Source organism: Pelophylax lessonae, assembly GCF_965119305.1.
Source record: "Pelophylax lessonae genome assembly, chromosome: 5".
Taxonomy (NCBI): Eukaryota; Metazoa; Chordata; class Amphibia; order Anura; family Ranidae; genus Pelophylax; species Pelophylax lessonae.
The window spans coordinates 481,771,264-481,791,724 of NC_138772.1; the positions used below are offsets into that span (position 1 = coordinate 481,771,264).

General features: G+C 41.7%; 1 protein-coding gene across 1 annotated transcript in view; it reads left to right on the forward strand.

Annotated features, from left to right (window-relative positions):
- LAPTM4B (lysosomal protein transmembrane 4 beta) overlaps positions 1-20,461 on the forward strand; it is a 187,222-nt gene that overhangs the window by 148,304 nt on the left and 18,457 nt on the right. The window contains exons 5-6 of the mRNA XM_082258011.1: positions 592-690; positions 14,067-14,162. Coding sequence (XP_082114137.1) covers positions 592-690; positions 14,067-14,162 — 195 coding nt within the window. The remainder of the gene's footprint in view (positions 1-591; positions 691-14,066; positions 14,163-20,461) is intronic.

The following is a 20,461-nucleotide window of genomic DNA, read 5'->3' on the forward strand; positions in this document are numbered from 1 at the left end:
GGAAACTCTACTCTTGGTTTCACCACAATGCATCCTCATTGGAAGACTTTTTGTCTATTCTGGATTTTCCTTTACTTTTATACCTGGTGACAATGGTCATCACGGCAAATGGAGAGAGTGAATTTCCCCATTGGACACAGACAACGGTAAAGTCTTGACAGGGTTGCTAAGCATTCCCTACTCTATTTAAAAACTTTTAAAAAAAGTTTCTGCCCTGTGAACAGAGTTTAGAAACTCAGAGTAACTTATCAGAGAATGTTCCTCATGCTGCATAATTAGGGCACGAGTGTTACAACATTTCTTTGAGATCCACATATCTTCATAAAGCTGTTCCAATGTGCTATGAAAGATTTTATTTCTAATAAGAGTAGAAAGAATAATAAGAATACGAGATTAAATCTGTCATGTCACCTAATTGTGTTTGTTTTCCTGACATAACGCCAGCCAGTAATAGCCCTTCACAGCGTTACATATGCCCAGAGTGGGATCACAGCTGGAGACTCTTTCCATCCAGCAGAGATGACACCAGTAATTTATTATCCTGTGTTTTCTAATAGAATCCATTATAACAACAATCTATCTCTCTTACAGCCGTCCAGTTTCCCATACAAGGAAGAGATTCTGTCCGTGAATCCCACATGTCTTGTTGTGATCATTCTATTCTTCATCAGTATCATCCTGGCTTTTAAGGTAAGTGCTGTAATGGCTGGGCCTCGTCTTCTAGATGAGAAAATTACGCTTTTATAATGGTGTAGGTATTTATTTTAATTTTATCGAGACAAAACCATCAATCCGTATGAAGAACATCTATAATTGCTGTAGGAAAGTTGAAGGAATAGATATTTCCCGTTTATCCCTGTTGCTATTTAAAGGAACTTTTGTATATTTCTTTCTTTTATTTAATATTTAATACATATGTTCAAGGTAAAAAAAGAAAAAAACTCTTGCCTGACTGGTATATATGAAGCCAACAGGTGCAAAGCTTTAGATCACGAGTTTCCTGCAGGATCCAGGTAAAAGTCATTCTATAAAATAGATCTGAACAGGAGGGAGATCAGACTAAACAAACTATAAGTCTTAAACTGCCCATACATTAGTCTGTTTTTCTTTTTGTTCAACCAGTGGGCTGAACAAAAAAACTGATTTGATTCCCCTCCATGCTGTGTGTCCTGCTGGGTCTTTATATCCTGACAGAGGGGAGACTTCCCCGCAGTCAGAATACACTGATCAGTGCTACAGTCTAAAGCATACAGCGCTGATCGAGCAGCGTTAATGCGACAGGGCAGTTGATGTCACGTACTTGATCCGAGGCCAAGGTGCTGAGAGGACTCCCCTTGCAGCTAAGTGCAGTACACCCCTGAAGGTGGTACAGGAGGTGTAGCGCCCAAAAAAGCACAGGCTGCCAACACGGTACTGAAGAGCTGAGCCTGTGATCACCTGGTGGATGCCGGAAATGACAGGATACACAGCAACATGTCTCTCGGGAAACTCCACATGTACTTGGCAAACTTGTGCACACAGGGAACTGTAGTAGAATCCAGGTTGAGGATCAAACACAGGTAATCAGTCCGGGGGCAAAGGCAGATAGCAGAAACAGGAACTTGCCCGAGGTCACAACAGGAAGGCAGGCAGGGAGTAATAGCAAAGTCTGTATTGTGAGCTTGGGTCATACACAGGAAGGCAGGCAGGTAAGTAATAGTGAAGTCCGTGAAGCAAACTGAAGTCATACACATGTGATTAAACAGGAGCAAGGTTGGTAGAGCAAGCCAAAGGGTCAATGCCAGGAGAAGAGATCAGACAGGTCAGAAACAAGCCGGGTCACAACAGGAAATCCAAGGAAAGTACACAGAGGAACACAGGAAGGCTAATGACAATCCAGCCATTTGATGGAATCAGCAGTGGTCTTATTTAGGCCAGCAAGTGTCCACATCTGTCGCGTGATGCGTGCGCCATTGCGCACACGCGCTCGCTGATTCACGCGCCATGCACCTGCGTGCACCAAGTCACCATTCTTCTGCCAATGTGCATGCACATGGAAGTGCGCCTGATGCACCCATCTCTAGTATTGGCAGCAAAGCCAGTTCTTCCACAGCTATATCTCTGACAGTTGACCAGTAGCTGATTGGTAGATCGACTTCTGTTCAACCACAGTGGCCACACGTGGATGGAAATTTGGCTGGTCCTTGCTGAACCGGCCTAATTTTGATCCATTTAATGAGGAACACACTTTTTTTTCTCTCTGCTTGCAGAGATCATCAGTGATACTCAGGCTGCTAGTAAGCAAACAGGTAGGTTTTTGTATTCAGGAACCTCGGTATGCATTGAAAATTCAGTATCATGAATGTGTAGGCAGGTGTAGTCTATTGTCTCCACTGCAGGTGAAACTCAACCACAGCAGTATCTCAAAGGGAGAGGAAGTCAAGAGCAATATGGTTCCTTTATGGTTTCCTGGATCACTGGGGAAGCTATTGAGCTGGATGCTGCCGCCCCATGTGACTCTACTGGCCATCTCGGGTCAGGCCCTGGCTCCCAGGCTTGGCATGCTTTTAGCATGTGGGTAGTGTAGGGACAGATCACCCGTCTGTCAGGCACAGGGACCAGCGGTAGGGAGAGGTTCCAGTTGAGTAGGGAAAGATTGGTACAAATATCTAAGAAATTATATATATTTGTAAATGTGCAGAAACATATGCTGCAATAAAAACACCATTTATTTATGAACAGTTTTGTTGCCACTAACCCACAACAAAAAAATGAATATTAGAAACTTACGGTGATGCTTGCTTCCACTGGCACACACTGTGGTACCTTCCTCCTGTAGTGGCAAAGGGGGCAGCTGAAGGAAGCTCAGAGTAGAACAAGAAATCTGGCAGGCCTGGAAATGTATTGGATATGAAGAGGCCATTGTTCTCCAGAGAGAGTGAAAATAAGAGGAAGGGGTGTCAGCAGGGCCAGATTAACATAGGGGCTATTGGAGCTGCAGCTCCGGGCCCCTACCTTAATATAGGCCCCGGGTTGGTCATATTCACTGTTACCACTCTTCTGTCACTTGTAAACACAGAAGTCTGGCTTCTATGCTCGCTTCCCCAGGCAGCTCCCTCAGAACCTCCCCACACAGCACGAAGGCCGGACAAGGACGGACAGTTGCCGATGCATGGATGTGTTTATGGGCGTCAGTGACAGCATCCCATGTTGAATTAGGCATGCATGGCTGCACCCTTCCTCCTCTGGGTGCATGCCAAGGCACGGCCCTTAAGGCCCTTCAAAATCCTCAGCACCAAGCCCATGATGCTCTTAATCCGGCCCTGGGTGTCAGGAGGGGGTGAGTGTAATCCCAGTTATATTGCAGGGTGTGGTTTTTTTACATATTTTAACCCAATAGTTGCTTTAATGCTGAAGCCCCAAGTATCAGTTGAATATAATTTCTTGTCTTCTGGAGACCCCAAAAATTTATCATGGGTCAATATATTGAATCCTGACCCATAGACTGAAAATAAATGGATGCTAGAGTAAGGAACACATGTTCACTTATTTCTACAATCACTGTTCCCAAACACATTTCTATGTTTGATGATTTTATAGGAAAGCTTGGATGCAGCCCTGAAGTTATACATCTGTTCAGGAAACTTAAACACTTGAATAAACATAGTCATAGCAGAGTTCTCGGCTTGGCTTTGTCGCTATGGGGCTCGAACTCTCACACTCATCTCACTGCATTATGGCTCTAATAGTTATTATATCATGTATCTTTGGAAAAACAATTCCCATGATAATGCTGCAATTCAAAGAAAGGTTTGTAGTGTACACAAAGTAATAAAATCTATGCAGTGGAATCACAATGCATTGTTTTTCCTCTTTCTACAGGGTTGCCTTTATCCAACTTTGAGTGTACTTTCCTGGTGCTTTTATAGCTAAATAGATATGTATTAAAGTGGTTCTAAAGTCAAGACATTTTTTACATTGCTTGCATTGCATGGATTAAGGTAAAAAACATCCTAGTAGTTGTATTGCCCCCCTACCAACCTAACCACATACCTGCGTCCTCTCTCGATCCAGTGCTGTGTTCATTTGCAGCAGTGCTCTGTTCTCTTCCTCTTCTCACAGGACACAGAGGCAGCAGCAGGAACCATTGGCTCCTACTGCCGTCAATCAAATCCTGAGAGGAGGGATCGGGGGTGCTGCCAAGCTGCACAATGTGTGTCTATAGATGCACACAGCCCAGCTCTTGAGACTGCCCACTTGCGTGCCCCCATATCAGCAGACTTGCTATGGGGGCATTCACAGAAGAGGAGTAGCATAGAGTGCCGGCTGAATGCTCTGTGCAATACCATTAAAACTTAGGAAAATAAAATAGTATATATAGCCACTTTATAACTGATTTTTCATGAAGAAATTACAAATATTTTATTAATGTAACAGTTTTGTAAGATTTATTGCAAGGACAATTTACTGTCATACTTATTGTAGAGAATGTTCTGGCACGAGCACTCACAGGGGAGAGGTGAGAAAGTGCTGCAGGTTAGACAACACAATAAAATAATTTTTATTGATCATGAAGTAGCAATATACATAAACTTCATAAAGGTCTGTTTTAAAGAAAATATTTACAGCAGGCCTATCTAGAAAGAAAAAAAATACACTATATAAAGCACTAATTTAAAGGGGCTGTATAGTGGTTCAAATTTATGTATTTTATTTTACTTATTGTTATAATAAAAATAGGAAATACAGTATTTTAAAGGCATTGTTCACATATTTTCATTGTTTTAACTAGCTATTAATGTAACTATATTCATTCTATCTATTGTTTGCCTTATCTTGTAATGATTGGCTCATATATTGTGGCTGCAGTTGGCAATGTTCTTTGCTGATTGATCCCTTTATTGTTTCAGCTAGCTTGTCCCTATGCACCAAAGGGACAAGACTAGGGCTGCAACTAATGATTATTTTCATAATCGATTAGTTGGCCGATTATTGTTTCGATTAATCAGGTAAATAACCTTAAAGAAAACTGTGGTGTATACTTTAGGTAATATGTAAAGTTATAAAAAAAATGTGAAACAGTGAAAGTAATAATATAAATGACTTATATCATATATATAATAATACACCCAGAAGTAGGATATATGGGCATTTTAACTAGGAGTCAGACATGAAGCTATATAAAGGGTGGAAGGGAGATATAAATCTTTTACTTTAAAGTAGTACTAAAAGCTGAAACTTTTTTTTCCCCGATAGATATGATCCTTTTAAATATAATGCACAATACTGGTAAAAGTTTACTTTAAAAGTAATTGTAATGCCTTATATTACCTCCAGTCTATCAGCCTCCACCTTTCCCGGGTTCAGATGTTGATCTTCCCTGCACAGAGTCTTTAAAGTGATAAAAAAAAAAAAACAAAAAAAAAAAAAAACATAAAACCAAACATGTTATACTTACCTGCTCTGTGTAATGGTTTTGCACAGAGCAGCTCTGATTCTCCTCTTCTGGGGCCCCCACCCCATTTTTCTGGCTACTCTTGCCTTCAGAGTGCCCCTAAAACCAGCTGCAAAGTATAAAATAGAGTGCCTCTATAACAAGCTGTAAAGTATAATATAGAGTGCCCCTATAACAAGCTGCAAAGTATAGTATAGAGTGCCCCTATAACAAGCTGCAAAGTATAGTATAGAGTGCCCCTATAACAAGATGCAAAATATAGTATAGAGTTCCCCAATAGCAAGGTAAAAAAAAACTTCTGCCTTCAGAGCCACTCACTTCCTGCCCAGGACTACGTGTCCCATGAGGCATTGCTCCTCACACATTCACATTCACAAGTTCTCGGGCACTTACTGACATGTTTGGATGGTGTACTGAGCTATATGTGTGCTGCACTGTATTTCCTGAAATGTAAACAAATAATGCATTCTGTATGCAGGCCAACTAATCAGCTGATCAACTAATCGATTATGAAAATAGTTGACAACTATTTTCATAAACGATTAGTTGTTTCAGCACTAGACAAGACAACTTCCTGTTCTGTGTCACATAGAATCCAAAGCATGCCTCTCTATTCCTTCCATTGCAAATGCATGTCTGTGAATGGTCTACCTGCTTGTATCTGTGTGACATCTAATTTGTTCTGTTTCATGCACTGCTATATGCATAGACATACGACATACTTCCTTTAGAACTCAGTATGGTCACCTGCTGAATAAGTAACCTCCACAGACAGCTCAACTCTCTAATAAGACACGGCAGCTTAATCCAATATAGTTTTACTTGTTAAAACTGCAATACATGGGATGTTAATTTGTCAAATTAAAGTGTAAAGAGGCATTTAGCTTTTAAGCCTTTTGCCACTATGAAGGCTGGTAACTAACTGAAGAAACGTGAGGAAGAAGAGAGGGGTCCATCTAAATACTAAACTAACTAGCCCCAACATGCAGGTAAACTAGAAAATGCCATTTCAGAAAAAGAGTAATAACCAGTTGTAGCCACACCAAATAGTCACTAGATATCAGTACAAGTTTGTATACATCACATAATGAGATCCACTTCACCAGTGATGGATACACAATAAGTTTTCCATAACATATCTACTGTGGAGCTCTCCCCTGCACCAGTGCTAGAATCAGAGACCCAGGGATTGCGGGATATAAGGGTTAATTGACAGAAAATGCCAGGTCTCACACTACAGATGGGTCAACAAGGTCATATGTTAATGGGCAGTACCAAGCCGCATGCCTCAACACAAACAGAAACTGCTGACACAGAAATGTGAAGATTTACTCTACTATATGCTGTGTGTCCAGGGCAACAAATGATGTCATGAGACTACATGATCAATGTACAATGTCTCCTTTTCATCTGCTATAATAAGCCAATTGTTTACAAAACTCTATGACTCAAGCTGAAATATATAAGTGAATAAGAGCAGCGACCCGTCCCTTATCCGGGGTTTCAGGCAGACAAAGTGAATCTAAAAATCAGGCAGATACTGCTTAACTCTCTTTTTAGGTAATCCATAGTGCTTTGGGAATCTTTGTCATGTAATTAATGTTTATATGCAAAACAAAGTAACTGTCAAGTGTGCTTGTGCGTTGTGACAGTTGGAGACAATCAAATGTATCCAAACTAAGAGAAATAATGTGGAAGATATACACTATATTGTCAAAAGTATTGGGACGCCTGCCTTTATATGCACATGAACTTTAATGCGCTCCCAGTCTTAGTCCGTAGGGTTCATTATTGAGTTGACCCACCCATTGCAACTATAACTGGTCCAAATCATTTGGTGTAGGGAGGATTATGGTGTGGGGTTGTTTTTCAGGGGTTGGGCTTGGCCCCTTAGTTCCAGTCAAGGGAACTATTAAGGCGTCAGCATACCAAGATATTTTGGACAATTTCATGCTCCCAACTTTGTGGGAACAGTTTGGGGTTAAGGCTCCATGTACACGGGACGTTGTTAAAAGTCCCTTTGAATGCTGGAATTTTTAGGACGTTTGAAACGTCCGTTCAGTCGCGTTTGTACCCGCGTTTAGCGGGCGTTTAGCAGCGTTTAGCAGCGTTTGCGTTTAGAAGCGTTCCTAGAGGTCAAAAAAAATTATTCCCCTTTAAAATGGAAAAACGCGAACGCTAAACGCGGGTCATCGCGTTCAGACGCGTTCGGACGCGTTTGTGCGTTTGAAACGCCGGGAAACACACGTTCGAACGCAAATAATTGCTTTCTAAAAACAGTCCCTGAACGCAACTGCCTGCAAATGACTGTAAACGACCATGTGTACATGGACAGATAAGATAAAATGTAGATGGGTTCAGGGGCTTCTGAAAAAAACGCCCAACTGCTCCTAAACAGCCATTTCCAGCGTCCCGTGTACATGGACCCTAACCCTTCCTGTTCCAACATGACTGCGCACCGGTGCACAAAACAAGATACATAAAGACATGGATGCGTGAGTTTGGGGTGAAGGAACTTCATTGGCCCGACCTCAACCCCATGAACACCTTTGGGATGAATTGTCCAAAATGTCTTGGTATGCTGAGGCTTTAAGAATTCCCTTTACTGGAGCTAAGGGGCCAAGCCCAACCCCTGAAAAACAACCCCACACCATAATCCCCCTCCACCAAATGATTTTGACCAGTGCACAAAGCAAGATCCATAAAGACATGGTTGAGCAAGTTTGGGGAGGAAGAACTTGACGGTCCTGCCCTCAACCCGATAGAACACCTTTGGGATGAATTAGAGCGCAGACTGCGAGCCAGGTCTTCTCGTCCAACATCAGTGCCTGACCTCACAAAAGGCGCTTCTGGAAGAATGGTCAAACATTCCCATAGACACACTCCTAAACCTTGTGGACAGCCTTCTTAGAACAGTTGAAGCTGTTATAGCGGCAAAGGGTGGGCCAACTCAATATTGAACTCTACGGACTAAGACTGGGATGCCATTAAAGTTCATGTGCGTGTAAAGGCAGGCCTTACAATACTTATGATAATATCATGTGTGTGTTTTTCAAAGTTGATATATCATAGGCAAAAACCTAGTTGCTTGGGGAGTCCATTTGAGGGCTAAGTGGGAAAGTTAGAAAAGTATGCATGTGGACAGTTATATCAGTAAAATGTACATAGAGTTAATACTGTACATGTAGCTAAAAATGTTCTCAAAAAAGTAATTGCACAATGCACGAGTCCAGGAATTTGGCCCAGATTAATATAAATCCATATAAGTTTAACATCTGTAGTTCTCTACTCCAAATAATTGCTTACATGTGGCTCTTATCCCACAAGCCATTGTTGTCCTAACATTGCTTATTCTTCACTAACTTCATGCATATTCAGCGCAATCAGTCTGCATTTGTAAATAAACATAGAAAAGGATGCATATTATTTATGTAGTTGTTTTTTTTTTTGTTTTGCCAGATTTTGGAGACTGTAACTGGCCATGATAAATTGGAATGATAGACTTTAACCGCTTGCCGACCGCCGCACGACTATTTACTGCGGCGGTCAGCCCCTCACAGGCAAAGCGACGTAGTACTACGCCGCTAGCCTGTGAGGGTCTCAGGAGCGAGCGTGCACCGCCGAAGGCGCGCTCCCGCTCCCGCGCGGTCACAGACCCCCCCGCGCATCGGGTCCGCCGGTCACTCGCGATTGTCGGTGGAGAGGGAGAAAGGCAGGCGGCTGATGTAAACAAGCTGCCTGTCATTCTCCCCTGTGTAGAAATAGTGATCATACGGTTCTACTATGTAGGACCGTTGATCACTGTTCCTACATCTCAAGCCACAGCCAATCACAGTTAGAATCACGCCCCTAGGGACACACATAGCCCCTCCCTCTCAAAAAAAAAGTTAACCCCTTCACTGCCAGTATAATTTTACATTATCAGTGCATATGTATAGCACTGATTACTGTAGTAATGTCACTGGTAACCCCAAAAGTGTTAAAAATGTCAGTCAAGGGTCCAATCTGTCCACCGCAATGTCGCAGTACCGCAAAAAAAAATCGCAGATCGCCGCCATTACGCGTTAAAAAAAAACAACAAAAATTACAAAAATCTTTCCCTTTGTTAGTAAACGCAATAACTTGTGCGCAAGCCAATCAAAATACGCTTTTTGCGATTTGTTTTACCAAACATATGTAGCATAAAACAAATTGGCCGAAAATGTTAAAAAATTTTGATTTTTACATTTTTTTGGGGGGAATTTTGATATATAAAAAAAATATGAAAAATATTGTTATTTTTGCAAAATTGACGCTCTTTTTTTGTTTATAGCGCATGATCAAAAAATTGCACAGGTGATCAAATATCACCAAAAGAAAGCTCTGTTTGTGGGAAAAAAAGGACATTTTTCGTCCTTCACCTAAACATCAATTCGTTTAGGTACAGCGTCGCACGACCGCACAATTGTCCGTTAAAGTCACGCAGTGCTGAATCGCAAAATAGGCCCTGGTCAGGAAGGGGGTAAAATCTTCCGGGGCTTAAGTGGTTATAGTGTATCTGAAGCCAAAAGTTTTTCTTAGTTTTGGATAGCGTATGAGAGCAGGAGAACAGGGAACATCTGTCCCCCCGCCGTGACTGATACACCTGTAAGCAAGGTGTATTACATTACTTCCAGATTCACAGCTGTCATTCCCTTGCCACTGCAGCTATTAAGCATGATATGCGCTTGATTAGCTGCAATAGAGGGCATGGGAGACATTGGGGATCTATTAGACATATGATGTCTCCAGAATGAGGACATGTCACACCTGCCTAATGCTATCACTGGGGTGGCTTGTGACAGCAATAAAGTTGAATAATGAAACAAATTAAAACAGTGTAAAAAAATAATTTATGATAAAAAAAAATTAAGAGCACCCCCCCCCCCTTAATTCAAATTCACAGCATAGGCCATACAAGTGTATGTAAACATGAATTGCAACACACATGTGAGGTGTCTCCATGACCAATGGAGTGAGAGAAACAATTCTAGAACCAACATTCATGGCTAACTCTAAACTAATAACCTGTAAAGGCTTTTATAGAGGTTGTAAACCTCCCAAAAAAACATTTAAAACATAAAAACCTGAAAGGAAAAGGCATAATGAGCTTGTATGCATCGTATACTAGCTCATTATGAAATACTTACCTTAAAATGAAGCCCCCGCAGCCCTGCCTGCACAACACTTACACAGCCGACATGTAAACCCGTCTTCCTTCCGGGTTCGCGTCCTCCGTCCATCTGATTGGCCGGAGCTGCAATAATGTCACTCCCACGCATGCGCACGGGAGCCACCGTTCACGGCACAGGGCTCTGAAGGAACGGCACAGGCGGTCGTTTCTTTAGAGTGCATGCACCGGTGATGTCTCTGGCTACATGCAAAGTAAACGGTACATGTTTAGGAGATATTTACAGTACCTATAGGTAAGCCTTATCATAGGATCACCTATAGGTACAAGTTACAGAGGAAGCTTTACTTCCCCTTTAAAGCATCGATTATGGAGAATTTTGGGTACCAATGTTTTTTGTGGTTTCATGAGTGCATACAATTTTAAGGCTTTACATGTTTAGTATTTATTTACTCAATGCAACCCCCTTCTCTTATATTTTATTTGCAAACTGGGTATAACATGCGTGCACTAAAACTCATTATATTGCATTTTGTACTTGATAAATAGCTGCACAAACATTGTGCAGCATTAAACATTGCAACTACCACTATTTTATTTTCCAGGATCTCTGCTAAACGAAAAATATATAATTGTTTGGAGGTTTTAAATAATCTGTAGCAAAAAATGTAGAATTAACATATGTGCAAAGAAATAAAACATTGCCCCTGTTGTAGACAAGTGGTTAAACTGCTTTTTCATGGAAAGTTTTTTTATTGTAATGATATGATTAATATTGCTTGTTCAGGATTGTAAAGTAATTGAAATGTGTAAGTAGGTTGTCTATGTTAACGTTTGGTGTTGAGTCTGACCCCAAACACCTTATTTCGCTGTGACATTTGAACAATGTTGAACTGATACCCCGATTACCTGTATTCTGGCCATGTGATATGTGATGTCAGCAGGGCTTTTTTCAGCTGGAACTTGGTGGAACTCAGTTCCACCACCTTTGGCTCAGGCCCTCTGCTCCCTGCTCACCACTATCACTCATAAACACAGAGGTCTGGCTTCCTGTGTTTTCCAAGTGCAGGATGGGGACAAAGGAGATGGCGGTGCCTGGGGTGCAGTGCAAATGCTGACACCCCCACTGGATGATCTTCCTGCAAGTAAGAGAGGCAAAGCCATCTACAGTGTGAGGGGAGGTACTAGAGAAGAAGAGGGGTAAAAGTGAAATGTGGATGGGGAATGCAGAACTAAGCAGCTGTGGAAGAAGACTGAACTCTGTACTCTGTGTGTAGTGCACCCCTGAACTCTGTACTCTGTACACAGCACACTCCTGAACTCTGCACTGTATACATAGCACAATCCCGAACTCTGCCCGTAGCACAACCCTGAACTCTGCACTGTATATGTAGCACACTCCCGAACTCTGTATGTAGCACAACCCTGAACTCTGCACTGTATACGTAGCACACTCCCGAACTCTGCACGTAGCACAACACTGAACTCAGCACTGTATACGTAGCACACTCCCGAACTCTGCACGTAGCACAACCCTGAACTCTGCACTGTATACGTAGCACACTCCTGAACTCTGCACCTAGCACAACCCTGAACTCTGCACTGTATACGTAGCACACTCCTGAACTCTGCACTGTATACGTAGCACACTCCTGAACTCTGCACGTAGCACAACCCTGAACTCTGCACTTTATACGTAGCACACTCCTGAACTCTGCACGTAGCACAACCCTGAACTCTGCACTGTATACGTAGCACACTCCCGAACTCTGCACGTAGCACAACCATGAACTCTGCACTGTATACTTGGCACACTCCCGAACTCTGCACGTAGCACAACCATGAACTCTGCACTGTATAAGTAGCACACTCCCGAACTCTGCACGTAGCACAACCATGAACTCTGCACTGTATACGTAGCACACTCCCGAACTCTGCACGTAGCACAAATCTGAACTCTGCACTGTATACATAGCACACTCCCGAACTGTGCACGTAGCACAACCCTGAACTCTGCACTGTATTCATAGCACACTCCCGAACTCTGCACGTAGCACAACCATGAACTCTGCACTGTATAAGTAGCACAATCCCGAACTCTGCACGTAGCACAACCCTGAACTCTGCACTGTATACGTAGCACACTCCCGAACTCTGCACGTAGCACAACCATGAACTCTGCACTGTATACTTGGCACACTCCCGAACTCTGCACGTAGCACAACCCTGAACTCTGCACTGTATACATAGCACACTCCCGAACTCTGCATGTAGCACAACCATGAACTCTGCACTGTATAAGTAGCACACTCCCGAACTCTCCATGTAGCACAACCCTGAACTCGGCACTGTATACGTAGCACACTCCTGAACTTTGCACGTAGCACAACCCTGAACTCTGCACTGTATACGTAGCACACTCCCGAACTCTGCACATAGCACAACCCTGAACTCTGCACTGTATACGTAGCACACTCCCGAACTCTGCACGTAGCACAACCCTGAACTCTGCACTGTATACGTAGCACACTCCCGAACTCTGCACGTAGCACAACCCTGAACTCTGAACTATATACGTAGCACACTCCCGAACTCTGCACATAGCACAAACCTGAACTCTGCACTGTATACATAGCACACTCCCAAACTCTGCACGTAGCACAACCCTGAACTCTGCATTGTATACATAGCACACTCCCGAACTCTGCACGTAGCACAAACACTGAACTCTGCACTGTATACATAGCACACTCCCGAACTCTGCACGTAGCACAACCCTGAACTCTGCACTGTATACGTAGCACACTCCCGAACTCTGCACGTAGCACAACCCTGAACTCTGCACTGTATACGTAGCACACTCCCGAACTCTGCACGTAGCACAAACACTGAACTCTGCACTGTATACGTAGCACACTCCCGAACTCTGCATGTAGCACAACCCTAAACTCGGCACTGTGTAGGTAGCACACTCCTGAACTCTGCATGTAGCACAACCCTAAACTCTGCACTGTATATGTAGCACACTCCCGAACTTTGTACGTAGCACAACCATGAACTCTGCACTCCGTGTTGTATCCACAGAACTCTGCACTCTGTACATACTGCACTCCTGGTATTTGATGCCCCTTTAAGACTCTCCCACTGTTAGTGAAATTTCGGCCAGTTTTGGGGGGGGTCGTGGTTGAGTTCCTGCACCTTTTTTCTGAGAAAAAAAGCCTTGGATGTCAGCAATGTCTGTTTTTCCCAACTAGTCATACCGTATATGTTTGAAATCTCACAAGATTTCAGAGGCAGCGAGGGACGCAAGGAAAGACGCATTCTCTGTACAGTCTGTGGATATCCCCTTATTATGGCATATCCAGAATACAATTTACACAGGAAAATGTACTCATATATAGACCATATGGTGGCTCAGGAAACTCTGTTATGTAATAGGTGGTATCAATTTTAATTCGATGAATTCTTTGTGTTTGTTTCCAGGCTTACCTAATCAGCTGTGTGTGGAACTGTTATCGATACATCAACAGCCGCAATTCTTCAGATGTGTTGGTCTATGTAACCACCAATGACACAACAGTGAGTTTTTTTACTTTTCAGAATGTTTTTGCAAATGAGGGGAATTAGGGGAAAAGAATATGAATACTAGAGAACAATCTGCTAAGTAGACAGTAGTTGTAGTAGTTGTCAGCCATGTAATTTATTATTATTAATTATATTTAATGTGGAATGCTGAAGAGCCTTACAGAGGCTGCAGTGCTGGATACAACACAAAGGCTCCCAAAAAGGTGACGATCTCCTCTATCACAGGGACCTGCCACTAGGAATTCTTTAGACGTCTGATATGGTCACTGTAAAGGAAACCAGAACTGGGAATAGCCACTGATTCAGAATTTAATTTGGAGATTTTTTTTTAAACCTGACAGGGTTGCTTTAACTGCATACAAAGTCAATTCTACAGACTACATTTCATTTAACTGCTGTTTATTTTATGTTACTGTAGTGGTATACAAGTGTTACATATCACTGTCCATTGAGGAAACTGTCACTGGCTTTAGATGTTTAAATAAATCCTGGTACTTAAATGATTATATTCCTCCTGACCTGTCATTGACCCTGACAGTGGATATTGAGCACTGGCCCAATATGAAACTAACAGGAGGAGAAGTCTGGGAAATATATTAATATATACACTATATTACCAAAAGTATTGGGACACCTGCCTTTACACACACATGAACTCAAATGACATCCCAGTCTTAGTCCCTAGGGTTCAATATTGAGATGGCCCACCTTTTGCAGCTATAACAGCTTCAACTCTTCTGGGAAGGCTGTCCACAAGGTTTAGTAATTTGTCTATGGCAATGTTTGACCATTCTTGCAGAAGCGCGTTTGTGAGGTCAGGCACTGATGTGGATGAGAAGACCTGGCTCGCAGTCTTCGCTCAAATTCATCCCAAAGGTGTTCTTTCGGGTTGAGGTCAGGACTCTGTGCAGGCCAGTCAAGTTCCTCCACCCCAAACTCGCTCATCCATGTCTTTATGGACCTTGCTTTGTGCACTGGTGCACAGTTATGTCGGTACAGGAAGGGGCCATCCCCAAACTGTTCCCACAAAGTTGGGAGCATGAAATTGTCTAAAATGTCTTGGTATGCTGACACCTTAAGAATTCCCTTCACTGGAACTAAGGGGCCAAGCCCAGCCTCTGAAAAACAACCCCACACCATAATCCCCCCAGTTTGGGGTTGACCCTTCCTGTTCCAACATGACTGTGCACCAGTGCACAAAACAAGATACATAAAGACATGGATGAGCGAGTTTGGGGTGAAGGAACTTGATTGGCCTGACCTCAACCCCATGAACACCTTTGGGATGAATTGTCCAAAATGTCTTGGTATGCTGAAGCCCTAAGAATTCCCTTCACTGGAACTAAGGGGCCAAGCCCAACCCCTGAAAAACAACCCCACACCATAATACCCCCTCCACCAAATGATTTGGACCAGTCCACAAAGTAAGGTCCATAAAGTCATGGATGAGCGAGTTTGGGGAGGAAGAACTTGACTGTCCTGACCTCAACTCGATAGAACACCTTTAGGATGAATTAGAGCGCAGACTGTGAGCCAGGCCTTCTCCTCCACATCAGTGCCTGACCTCACAAATGCGCTTCTGGAAGAATGGTCAAACGTTCCCATAGACACACTCCTAAACCTTGTGGACAGCCTTCCCAGAAGAGTTGAAGCTGTTATAGCTGCAAAGGGTGGGCCAACTCAATATTGAACCCTAGAGACTAAGGCTGGGATGCCATTGTTGTGAAGAAATGCTGTAACGTGAGAATGCTTTCAAAAATATATATTTTGTTGTTTATTTTTACAAAATGCAAAGTGAGCAAACAGAAGAAAAATCAAAATCAATATTTGGTGTGACTACCCTTGGGCTTCAAACCAGCATCTATTTCTTATACTTACACACTTGCACAAAGTCATGGATTTTGTAGGTTTAGAGCCAGGTGTATGATTATAACAAGCACATGCTAATGATCAATTTCATATGTAGGTTTAAATACGGTCATTAACTGAAACAAAAACAGCTGTGTAAGAGGCCTAAAACTCTGTGAGGAACAGCCAAACCCTGCTACTAAGATGAGGTTGTGGAACACTGTTTTATGTCACATGTCATACACTATGGCAAGACTTAGCACAGCAAAAAGGCACAAGGAAGTTAGACTGCATCAGCAAGGTCTTTACAAAAAATTCAAATCAGACTGGGGATCGAAGATGTGCTTTTCAAGCCCTTTTGAAGAAACACAAAGAAATGAGGAACTATGAGGATGCAGTGGTCGGCCAAGGAAGCTTAATGCAGCAGATGAAAGACACATCATGCTTAATTCACCTGGAAATCAGAAGATGTCCAGCAGTGCCATTAGCACAGAACACATAGAGATTAGCGGGATCCAGGTACACTAATCTACTATCTAGAGAAGTCTGGCCAGAAGTGGTCTTATGGAAGAATTGCGGCTGAAAAGCCACACCTCTGATGTAGAAACAAGGCCTAGCGACTCAACTATGCATGAAAACATAGGCAGTGGGATGCAGAAAAATGGCAACAGGTGCTCTGGATTGATGAGTCAAAATGAAAAAGCTGGCTGAAGCAGGAGGCAGTTTGTTCACTGAAGGTCTGGAGAACGGTATAATAATGTGTGTCTGCAGGCAACAGTGAAGCATGGTGGAGGCTCCTTGCAAGTCTGGGGCTGCATTTCTGCAAATGGAGTTGAAGATTTGGTCAAAACCAATGGTGTCTTCCATGCTGAGAAATACAGGCAGATAAATTTCCATCATATCATACCATCAGGGAGACGTGTGATTGGCCCCAAATTTATTCTCCAGCAGGACATTACCCCAAATAAACAGCCAATGTCATTAAGAACAATCAAGTCTGTCTCTGATTACATAAAGAGACAGAAGGTTGAGGCAGCCTATATCTACAGAAGATACTTGGTTAGTTTTCAAAGATGTTTGGAACAACCTACCTTCTGAGTTCCTTCAAAAACTGTGTGCAAGTTTACCTAGAAGAATTGATGCTGTTTGGAAGGCAAATGGTGATCACACATTAAATATTGATTTAGTTTGGATTTCTCTCCTGTTCATTTGCTTTCCATTTTGTTAATTCATAAAAATAAACTATTAACACTTCTTTTTCTGAAAGCATTCCTAATTTACAGCATTTAGTTACACCAGCGTAAAACTTTTGCACATATCTATGCATAATATTTGTCAGGTCTCTCATTTTTAATGTTGCAGTGCTAGTCCAGCATGGGCAGGAATTATAGAGAATATAGCACTATTTTCATGCTTTCTTCACTTAGCACTTCACGGTCTAATGCCTCTTTCACTGTTATTTTCAGTTTTATTATTTTTACTGTGGGAAGCAGAACATTGCAGTCCATATTTTAAATCATAGGCACTCTTTTCCATTAGAATTTTGCACAGTCAAGCTATAAGGTCAGAATGAAAGGTTTGAATGTAATTACGAAATATACATCCCTTTATCATCACAAAGTAACACTGTACAAGATAACACTTTGTGCACAGAAAAGACACTCTTCATATCCTTTTAAAGAAACAATGCCTCTCTGCAGCCACAATTATTGGATGGAACCCTCCACAGTTTTAAAAGGGGAATTTACAGATTTGTAATTCTAGTTAGCTAATATTGTGATCTAAGCATTTTCCCCAGACAGCACAGCTAGTATGGTGACCTCACTTTTCTTTACTGCAGTTAAAGCTAAATTTCTGAAAATAAAAAACTTTACCTTTGCAGTGAGCCCCCTCCAGGCTGCAAGTGGTAACTGCACATTTTTGCTAAGGGATGATGAATAAGATAATATACCTACCTTATTATGCCCACTCCCGGCAGCCAGCACCCTCCTCTGCTGTCCGATCTCCTGTCTTGTAAACGGGTCCTTGGCAACCTTAGGAAATACAGGATTAAAGTCAGAGAGCTAAAACCGCTTGGGCAACAAAGCATCTTGTGGGCAAATCAAGCAGTTAACCCTTGCAGTATGGGGGATGACCCACTGCAAGGGAAAAGTTTTTTTTCTAGAGTTCAGCTATAAGCAGTACTGCTGGTTTACATGCCCACCACAGACTTGCATTGGATAATTAGGAAGAGTAAGCTGGCTCATAAGTTTATCTCTCTGCTCTCCCCTTCCAGATAGAGAGATTACAGCATTGAGTGAATGAGTATGAATTGATCCATCTCCAGATCTACAGCCTGTTGTGCAGAAATTTCATATATATGTATTTGTAATAGTTTATGTAACTTTTTTAATGATTTGTAATTAATTGTACATAATATAAAACTCAATTAAATTGTGTTTTTAAACTGCCTACAGGTCAGCTATATGTTCTTTTAGAATTCATTGTAATAAATAAACACAGTATTGAAGGAGATTTACTAAAACTGGAACACTCAGAATCTGGTGCAGCTGTGCGTGGTAGCCAATCAGCTTCTATCTTCAGCTTGTTCAATTAAGCTTTAACAATATGCCCCCGTTCACATCAGGCCAATTTGACATGTCAAATTGCATGACAAATCGAAGCCTATTGTCGGCAACGGTACCGTCCAAATCGATGTGACGCCGACTTTCCCAAAAGTAGTTCCTGCACTACTTTTGGCTACTTTGGGGGGCAATTTCAATGAACCCGCACAGATGTCTATCAAATTTCCCCTGAAGTCGGACTGAAATGCCGGCTTGAAATTTCATGCAGAACTGCACCTGATTTTGCACAATGTAGTTTTAGTAAATAACCCCCACAGTGACCGTTTATAATTTATAACTGTGTTATTATAAGCATAACATTTAAGATAAAAGAATAAGGTTTGTAGGTAGAATAAGTGTAAAAAGTAATCAAAACATGATGATTGATGATTGAATTATTTTAAGTTTGAATAACAAAATCAGTCAGCCAGCCATACTAAAATCAATTAGTACTACAAGCAGTTAGTAAAGTAGGAAGGAGGCATCCTCATAATTAGCTGAAGGAGACTTCGGTTCATACTGATGCGATATAGGATACCACTTGTGAGACCCCAAGTCAGATGGCGTGTGAAATTCAATGTTTCCCTATGAGAGCCGTCTTAATGATACTACACAAGTCTGTCTGACTTTAGAAAAGGTTCCTGCACTACTTTGGCTCTACTTTGATATGACTTCAATGCCAGAGAATGTAAAAAGTCACTTCAAAGTCATATCAAAGTCAGACTCCAAAGTTGCAGTGAAAGTCGTGCGACTTTGGAGTCAGGCTAGTATGAACCGAGCTTTAAGCAGTATTAAACCCAAAAGCAAACATTTATTATATTGCAGCTTACCAATCCGTAGATGTGATGGCTGCATTCATTTTCTTGTTAGGCTTTCTTTATTCTATTTTCTTTCACTTAAATTTTATTATATATAAAAAAAAAAAGTAAAAAATAGACTTTTTCATATCCAAAAGTCTGTGCAAAAATATGAACAAGTACAGAAGGAGTTTCTCTCTGTAAATTTGTAACATTCAATAGTAACATAGGTGTAAAGGACCATTGGTCCTAAGCATTGTCGTATTAGTATATCGTTAATTAACAGAACCTTGTCTGGAGATGCGCTTTGTTTTGTGAAAAAGACTTTCAACTAGGGGCTCGTACTTTATAGAGAGCGGTGTAGTTCTTTATTCTATTTTCATCTGGTGGTTCAGCTAGTAAGTCTGTTGTTTTTCAACAGAAAATCTCTCTCTAGCAGTTACAGGTATGAGACACCATTTAAAACTGACAGGGGTGCTTAAAATAATCATCTTTTATTTATTTATGTAAAACCTTTATCCCAAAAAGAGAAAAAAACTGTTTGCTGTAACTGCTTATAAAGTGTTAGCTGGAGTTTGGCTTCACTTTGTTAGTGTATTTAAACCTGCTAGCACATCTAACACTCCCCTCTCCCCAAACTGAATATGATGCTGTCCAAATCTGCCCCCTGTGCTCCTTCATCCAGAGTGGTGTCTGTATAATATGTGCAGATCACCAGGGGAAAACGGAAGGAAAAAAGACTAAAAAAAGTAAACTAATGCAGCCACCACATCTAATGATTGGTAAGCTGCAATATATTACATTTTTTGGGTTTTATACCACTTCAATATCTTGAAATGTGCAGTATGGTAATAAATAATAAAGGGGGATTGTGGGATGAATTTTGAGGCCCACATGAGTAAAGCTAAATCCCAGAGCATACTTGTAAATGACAAATAGAGTAGAAGAAACAAGTCTAATTTTATAGGAAAATGACCTCACTAGGAAAGTTTCCAGTGAGAAAGCTCCAATTAAACATATCTAATCAATTGATTTGTCATGCTTT